Source organism: Prosopis cineraria, unplaced genomic scaffold (genome assembly GCF_029017545.1).
Source record: "Prosopis cineraria cultivar Desert tree isolate PC_DT_omini unplaced genomic scaffold, ASM2901754v1 PC13, whole genome shotgun sequence".
NCBI lineage: Eukaryota > Viridiplantae > Streptophyta > Magnoliopsida > Fabales > Fabaceae > Prosopis > Prosopis cineraria.
Window position 1 is genome coordinate 32,303,636 of NW_026555344.1, and position 9,309 is coordinate 32,312,944.

Here is a 9,309-nt window from a genome sequence, read left to right on the forward strand (position 1 = left end):
GTTGTTATCGGTGTGTACACCTTTTTTTTTTTTTCAATATTTCATATTCTTATATTCTATTTTTATATTTTAAGTTCCTAAAATATTTTATAAAAAGATCTAGAAATATTAAAAAAATATAAAGACTTGCAACATAAAATAAAAAAACTTAGGGACCTATAACAAAATTTAAATAAAGTAAAGAAACCTAAAATTATGTTTTTTTCTATTTTTAATCCAAATATAGGATAATTTATAATAGAGAAAATTAGCTTAATGGCTTTAAAAATATTTAAACTATTTTTGTAATTTTATTTTTATTAAAATAAAAATATTTAATATAATTATATTATTATTAAAAGTTAAAAATAAAAAAAACATATAATTTTTAATTGACGTAAGAAAAACTATTTTTTTTAATATGTCTGGTTCAAAAAATAAAAAAATGTTATATCTAAACCGTACGGAGCTCTCATTATGGCGATGAGCAATCGCGTTGGATGGGTTAATGCGAAAGGACGAGTTAAAAATGAAGATACCCCTCTTTCCTTCTTGATTGCTGGACACCACAACCGTACTGTTAATATTAATTGAAAAAACGACTCAACACAACCGCAGGTGAGGCAGTAACCCAAGAATGCAGCTAATAATTTGGACGGCGTTCCTATTCGAATCGGTTGGATTTATTCGGGATTAAAATATATTTTTTTAAGTTTATATAATTAAATTCAGCCTTAACACCTTCAAACTTCAAACTTATTTAAATTAATTCAAATACTTAAAAACTTTTAAAAAATATTTTTTATATTTTTTGAATCAATTTTAATTTTTAAATAATTATATTAAATATAAAATATTATTTTAACCTTAAAAAATAAAATAAAAATAATAACTTATTAACTTTGTAATTAAGTATGTTTGTTACTATTTGTTTTATTATTTTTTATTTATTTATGAATTTTTTGCTTTAAATTAATATCTTAGTTGTTTAAATATTCTCTTATTATAATCATATATAAATATTTTATATATTTTAATTAAATTATATTATTTTATGTCTCAATTCAATTACGGTTAGACGATTAACTTAAAATTATTATTTAATTAATTTAAAATTTTTAATAATTTTTGGGTAAAATGTACGTTTTATTTTTAAAAATATAAAAGAGCCATCATTATATTACATAAAACAAAATTATTTAATTATGAGTAGATACTATTTTTTTGAAATTATTTTTCTTTAAATTTTTATATTGTTTAATTTTTACATATAAGGAGTATTTACTCTAATTTATTCTTAATTTTTAATTAAGTTTGATGTGGATGATAACTAAATAATCATTCAAGAATATTGTTATATTTATTATGTTTATTAATAATAGACCAGTAATTGCTTGAATTTTATTTTTAAAATTATTTTTAATTATTTTTAGTTCTGAATTAATTATCTTATTTTATAAAAAATATAAAATATTTTTAGATACACAAATGATTTATGGGATTCAATTGTTTTTTAAAAAATGGGTCTTAAAATATAAAAATTAATATTCAAATATATTTTAAATATTATTTTAAAATATTTTATTGATTAAAAATAATGAAAATATAAAAATATAAATATTTTTATTTTTTAAAAATAACTATAATAATGCACTCAAATATGTGATACTCTAATATAAAATGAAATAAAATTTAAAAAATTAATCAATATTTATTATATTTTATATATTTTGAAAGTTTTATTTTTTATTTGGGTATTCAAGCCAAGCTTAACCCGATTAGGCTTGACCCAAATTTTTCTTGAGCTTATTCAGGCAGCTTGAATAACATGAGTATTAAAAAATTATTATTTTTTCAAATTTAGCTTTAAATTTTTCAAATGAGTTCGGGCAGGCTTGTTAAGCTTGATCTAACTTATGAGCTCTATCTAAAAATGGGTCTATTCTTATACTTTTTATTTTCAATGTTTCAATTTTTATAATTTTTTGTTGGTGTTTTAGACCTATAAGGTCATGTGTTTTCTATTTTTTATCCAAATATAGGACAATTTATAATATTTAAATTATTTTTTAATTTTATTTTTTGTATTAACATGAAAATATTTAATATAATTATATTATTATTAAAAGTTAAAAATAAACAATACATACTACCTCAGTTAAAAAAATGTAAGACATTTTTAAAAAAATTAAATATTAAAAAATGTAAGACATTTTTAGTCTTTCGAAGTGTAATTATTGCTTTTTTTTGTAAAAATGTTCCCATTAATGATGAATTTTTATTTATTATAAAATATTTAATAGAGATAAATATGTAAAATATAAAGTTAGTTGAAAAGTATGTAATTATTTTATTAGGGGTGAGATCTAGTTAAAAATGTTTTATATTTTATGAAATGAGTAACATTTATTTACAATAAAATTTAAGTGTAGGAATTTAAAGTTATACATTACTATTTTTATTTAGATATAGGAAAATTTATGATATTTAAATTATTTTTAATTTAATTTTTATTAAGATGAAAATATTTAATATAATTATATTAGTATTAAAATATAAAAATAAAAAATACATATATCATTTTTTAATGATATAAGAAAAACTATCGTGTTTAATATGCCCGATTAAAATAAGAACAGAAGGGAGCATGTGTCCTAGAGTTAGATGGGGAGGCATCACATCAGGTGTGACCATAAGGTCTCCTGGTCCCAACCAAAAAGAAAAAGAAAAAGAAAAAGAAAAGAAAAGAAAAAGACGGCCGCAATGATCACTGTTGACCTTCCCTGTTTCCACCGGATTCAATCTTTCATTTTCTGCAATATACACCCCAAAAGTAAACGAAGAAAAGGATAGCAATGACATTCATCGCCAAGTAATATGAGAGCCGTTTCAATTGCTCTCTTCTCCTTCACGGGGTGGTTGCTGTGTTTTTGTCAACCCCATGTGGCTTCAGACACGTTAAATCCTGGCGAAAAGATAACTGCAAATGAAACCTTGGTTTCAAATGGTGGCAAATTTGAACTGGGTTTCTTTTCCCCTCGACAAGGTTCAACAAAATACTTAGGAATATGGTACAACGAGTCACAAGTACAGCCCCGAACGGTGGTATGGGTTGCAAACAGAGACAATCCTGTTCCAGACTCCACGGCATCTTTTCAAATCGCCGACGATGGAAACCTCCGAGTGTCAGACTCCAATGGAAAAGACTACTGGTCTTCCGGGCTCGAGGGATCTTCATCCTTAGACCGTACAGTGAAGCTCATGGATTCAGGAAACTTGGTACTCACAGATGACGAGGTCAGAATGAATAATCTCTGGCAGAGCTTCGAACATCCAACTGATACATTTCTTCCTTCCATGAAAATGGATAAAAACATGAACCTGACTTCTTGGAGAAGCTCTGACGACCCAGCCCCGGGGAACTACACTTTTCAGCTTGCTCAAACTGGGGACAACAGCTATAGAATTTTGAAAGACCAAGTCCGACTTCACTGGCAATCTTCAGACGAAATACCTGCGACAATGCCAAACCTCTTGACAAACGTCACCAGAAGCCCGGCATGTAACGTCACGAGGCAACATAAGTTGAAAAATAGCAAGACGTTACCAGTTCTGAATTCTACAAACCCGGTATATGATTGTGAAAGGCTAGTCATGAATTCTAAAAACCCGGTATATAAGCTTGAAAGGCTAGTCATGAATTACACAGGGAAGATCGAATTTCAGCGGTACATCAATGATACTGACGTAGGCGAATGGTCAACGAGGTTTAGTAAACCAGAAACGAAGTGCAGGATACATAATTACTGTGGGAGTTTCAGAAGCTGCAATGATCAGAATCGCCCTGTCTGTAAGTGTTTGCCTGGATTCGATTCCTTGCCAGCTAGGTATTCCTCCGGAGAACAGGATAATGGGTGTTTCAGAAAATCAACATGGTGTGGAAGAAGAAGAGAAGACATTACATTCTTAAACTTGACGATGGTTGAAGTGGGAGGCTCGGGCAAACAAGTGTTCCTCCAAGCAAAAAATGAAGCAGAATGCCAAGCTCAATGTCTTAACTGCTCTAATCAATGCCAGGCTTATTCGTTTACCGTTAGAATTTCGGACCGGAATCCGGCTTGCTTTATCTGGACTCAGGATTTACTTGCTCTCAATGAGGATTCCCCTCAAAATGGCATTTCTCTTTCTATCCCCTTACTGATTTCAGATATAGGTCAGATTTTATTTGTTCAATTTTTTTGGCCTGAAGATTTTTTTTTTTTTATTGTTAAAATAGAGTTTTTGTGGTACGTTCCATGCCTACTTTCATTACTGAAGCTCGAAACAGGAAGTTACCGTGTGTTTCAATTTCTGCCCTCCTTTTCCTTTCTTGTTTCCGGGAGATTCTTGATTTACGAACACCAAAAAAGTGAAATTGATTTCTCGTCAATTGTAACTTTTGCAGCATTAACTGCCAAAACCTGTAAACCTTGTGGCACAACAATAATTCCATATCCACTAAGCACGGGACCAGATTGTGGAGATCCCTCGTACTTCAAGTTAAATTGCATCAACACAACAAAAACAGGCCAGGTTAGCTTTAATCTGTCTGGAGTTGGGTTTTTGAGGGTATCCAAAATAGACCCAGATAATCGGAAGTTGCGAATCCAAACTAACAATAATGAGTCCATCAACTTCTGTGATAACCAAGATCAAAGACAACAAGTTAAGGTTGACTTACCATTTAATGTAACCGACTGGTGCTCTGCTGAAGATGAAATAGAGGTTAGTTGGCTACCACCATTAGAACCTCTCTGTCATAACTCCACAGACTGCAACGATTGGCCACATTCAACCTGCAACAACAATTCAAGAGATGGAAAACGAAGGTGCCTTTGTGATGCAAACTACTACTGGAACAACTCAAATTTAACTTGCATAGTCAGAGGTAGTTGGCCTTTTATATCACGTACCTCTGGCATCTTCTCTAGTTCTGATTCTTCTTCTTCTTCTTTTTTTTTTTTTCAATGCTTCGATCAAGATCAATTTTCCTTTTGTAGATGTCCTTCCCGGGGCACTAGGGTCGTCTGGAAGCAAAAACCCTCTCACTAAATTAATCCTTGTAGTAACTCTTTCAAGCGCGGCTTTCGTGGCATGCATTGTTGTTGCTGCTTATATATGGAAAAGCAAAATAGCCCATAAGAAAGGTACTAGTTTAGGTTATTATGAATTATGAATTGCTTGCTTACTGTTTTTCTTCAAGCAACAGAAATTATACTATTTTACATTTCTCTTCTGATTACTCAGACATGGGAAGAGTTCAGAGAGTTCGAGGCCGCATGTATGACAGCGAAAGACAGGTGAAGGATTTGATAGACTTGCAAGAACTAGAAGAAGATGACAACGAAGGCATAGAGGTGCCATACTATGATTTTGAAACCATACTAGCTGCTACTGATAATTTTTCAGATGCAAACAAGCTTGGACGAGGAGGTTATGGCCCTGTTTACAAGGTAGTTGAGTAATTGACTCATCTTACTTGACGATTTAATTTTGGGCGATGGATTATGGATGTGCTCTTTCTTTTCTATAGGGTATCCTACCAGGCGAACATCATATAGCAGTAAAGAGGCTTTCAAATGTTTCATCACAAGGTTTAAAGGAATTCAAGAATGAGGTTGTTTTGATATCCAAACTACAGCATCGGAATCTTGTCAGATTGCGGGGTTATTGCATAACTGGGGATGAAAAGATCTTACTCTATGAATACATGCCAAACAAGAGTTTGGATGCATTCTTGTTCGGTCAGTTTTAAATGCATTAATTTTTAATTGTTGATTGGTTTTGTTGTTCATTTAATGAGGGATAAAATATTATATTCATCTTTAAATTGATTTAAGTGGCTCAAATTGTATTTTTTTCCATAAATTTTGGTTTTTTTTATTTTCAAAGAAACAAAATTTAAAAGAAAAATAACAGTTAACAAAAATAATAATGATTTTATCATGAAAATAAAAATTAAACCCAAACATGGACATGACATGATAAAGATAAGCATGATTCTCATCTCCTATGTTGAGCACTAGAATTGTCATCTCCCTGGTGCAATATCGGACCCAAATTCTTTTAATACTTCCAATACTTTTTTTATATTATAATACCTCTTCCAATGCTTCACATGGGGTTGATGAACTTTGAAAAATGAAAATGTTTGACACAGATCCTACACAAAGTGTGATTTTGGATTGGCAGATGCGGTTTGACATAATTTTAGGAGTTGTTCGAGGAATGCTATATCTTCATCAAGATTCTAGATTGAGAGTGATTCATAGAGATTTAAAAACCAGCAATATTCTTCTAGATGAAGAGATGCAACCAAAAATTTCAGACTTTGGTTTAGCAAGAATATTTGGAAGCAAAGAAATTGAGGCCAACACTGAAAGAATAGTTGGAACTTAGTAAGCTTGACACATTTGTTTGATCACTGTGAAATTAGTCCTTAACTTCCTCTACAAGAGAGTTACAATTTTCTAATTTTTGTTCCCTTTATATAGTGGTTATATGGCTCCAGAATATGCACTGGATGGATTATTTTCAATCAAATCAGATATCTTTAGCTTTGGCGTGGTGGTACTTGAAATTATCACCGGAAAGAAAAACACAGGATTCTTTCAATCCAAACAAGTTCCCAGCCTATTGGGTTATGTACGTTTCATCTTATTCCTCTCTTGGCCTATTGCTCTTATGTGCATGGAGGGGATTCGCTAATTATGTGAATGAATATGTAGGCATGGAAGTTATGGACAGAGAATAAGCTATTGGATTTAATGGACCAATCTTTGGGAGAAAGCTGCAATGTAAGTCAATTCATCAAGTGCGCGCAAGTTAGTCTTCTATGTGTGCAAGATGAACCAGGAGACAGGCCCACAATGTCACAGGTACTGATAATGCTTGAAAGCGAGACTGCTAGTCTCCCAACTCCAAAACAACCAACCTTTTTTATGAGTAGAGACAGAGGCATTTCAAGCACAGCTTCTTCTTCTAGTAAACCTGAAGGAATTCTATCAACCCAGAATACCTATCAGGAAGGTCGATAATGCCTGATAAGTTCTATGCACAATGGATGCTAATGGGTAGTCAAAAACCCTTTCAATATGTATTTATGTTTGCATTTCGTTATTATTATTATTTATTTTTATGGTGGTGTGAACACTGTATTTTATTCAGATATTTTTAAATTTAATAAAAAAATAATAAATTCAATCAAAAAAATTATAAAAATTCAAAAATTAAATTTAATCCTTTTTAAATTTTATTAATAGATTTAATTTTATTTTAACCTAGATAATCTTTTATTAGTTAGGATCTTTTAAGGATTATGTTTTAAAAAATTATAATCTAACAAAATTAAAAAAAATATAATCCTGCTTAAATCTTTAAAAATCTCTCCCAAATTATTCAAATCATTTAAAAATATTGAGAATTAACTTTTAAGAGTTAACTCTTTTAATTATATTTCAAAAATAAGATTAACCAAAAAACAAGAAGCAAAAGCATTAAAAAATAATAAATAAAAGGGAGAGTGAAACGCTACAATCTACAGCGTTTCACTCACCCTTTTTATCTCTTTTATTTGCTTTCAGCAGACACGAAGCACACTAACACGACAGAAAGGCAACACTCTCATAGCAGGCAGAAAAAGAGAGAGAGAGAGAGAGAGAAGGCAGATGATTGCCCACACGAAGAAGCAAAAAGGCTGAGCAGAAACACAGCCACGCATGCACAAAGAAAACGCAGGGAGATCAGACTCGCAAAAGACGCAAACACACACGAAAAACACATAGAAACACAGCCATGCAAACGCATGTCATAGCAAAGTCAAAAAGAGAAGGCAGAGAGGAGAGACGAATACAAGGAGCAAGCTCGCGTGCCACTAAGAGGAGCAGAGCAGATGCACACATAGCCACTTTCGACGCAGGCAGATAGAAGAGGCGTGCACGGCAAGAAGAGGAGGAGGTATTTTTTTACTTCGACTGAACAGACGAGGGGACCAAGGACGAGAGAGCTGGGTTCTGGGGGGCGGAGATTTGGAAACGAAAAACAGAGGGAGAGTCATCAAGAGGGAGAGATTGAGAGAGGGAAGTTTGAACAGGCACGGCAAGAGGAAGATCCCGAGCTTTAACAATAGAGGAATCTCTCACGCAAAGATCTGTGGGGGGAGAAGACCGAGAGTCTAAGAGAAGGAGGAGATTTTTGAAAAAAAAGTAGAGAGATCCGAAAGAGGTTGGAGCCAAGAGAGCAAGAGGAGAGTGATCGAGTACTCTGATGTGAAGGTGTTCAGATATGTATCAGCATTCAAAAAACACAAGCAAAGGAACGAAGGAAATGATGGCACATTTATAGCAAAGAAGAAAACACAAAAACAGTAGCATGCATGCACACGTGGGTTTTTGGACTGAACAAGATCATCATCTTCTTCTTCCCTCAGTCGCACGAGTTCAGGTGGAGAATTTACCATAGCCACATGAGTTCATTTGCCTCATTTCTTCTTAGCTCGAGTTTGTTCATCGTCACACAAAACTCTCATCTCTCTCTCTTGGTCACAGTCGGACTATGATAGATGGGAGAAGAGGGAGTTGAGCACATTAAGGGAAAAACGGATGAGAGAGACTAAGAGTAAGAGAGCACCAGCAGAAATTTCTGGAGGTTAGAAAAAGAAGGAGACCGAGAAGGAGAGAGACCGAGAGAGATTCAGTGTTGATCTTTAGAGAGGATCCGAATTCGAAAATGAGAAGTATCATGAACACGATTGAGGCAAAGACTGGTAGACACGGGAGGAAAGACTGAACCATGAAAGGGAGCACATTAGAATGAAGAAAAAAAGAAAAGCTAAGTGGAGATAACTGTTAAAAGGTAAAGATTATGGCTTGAATAACATTGTTCTCCTTTTTCTTTTCTTTCCAAGATTTTATGGTGGGCATAAGTTTGCATGAGTCCTTGACTAGCTATGTATAAAATATCCTATGTAATCTTGCATCTCTTAATGGTTTAAAGGTATACTTCTATTTAAGTTTTGAGATTCTTGACACTTGAGAATTAATCACTAAGCTTGCCTACTAATTTTGAAAATTTGACAAGTTCTTCATCTTGTAATGTTTGTGTTTGTAAAATGGACTTGTGATGGTTTATGTTATAAGATATCCAACGTGTTTAATCTAGGTACGTTTAGTTTTACATGGTTGATTCTCAAATTTCCTTTCAATCTTTTTAATTACTATGTTTTAGAAAAAATACAACATGTGGTGGCATGATTTGATCCTTATATTAATCTTTATTCACTTATGGTAGTTT

At 32.4% G+C, this 9,309-nt stretch overlaps 1 protein-coding gene across 2 annotated transcripts; it reads left to right on the plus strand.

Annotated features, from left to right (window-relative positions):
• Positions 1-2,777: 2,777 nt before the first annotated feature.
• Positions 2,778-7,156, plus strand: LOC129291006 (G-type lectin S-receptor-like serine/threonine-protein kinase At4g03230). Of its 2 annotated transcripts, none has more exons than XM_054928086.1 (8): positions 2,778-4,192; positions 4,424-4,906; positions 5,019-5,165; positions 5,266-5,471; positions 5,552-5,762; positions 6,179-6,416; positions 6,513-6,663; positions 6,747-7,156. In XM_054928086.1, the coding sequence occupies exons 1-8, from the start codon at positions 2,857-2,859 to the stop codon at positions 7,053-7,055; spliced, it is 3,081 nt and encodes a 1,026-aa protein (XP_054784061.1). In that variant the 5' UTR covers positions 2,778-2,856; the 3' UTR covers positions 7,056-7,156. The 2 variants fall into 2 exon arrangements, with proteins under 2 accessions (XP_054784061.1, XP_054784062.1); XM_054928087.1 differs by having other exon boundaries at positions 5,085-5,165.
• The last annotated feature ends 2,153 nt before the right edge of the window (positions 7,157-9,309 follow it).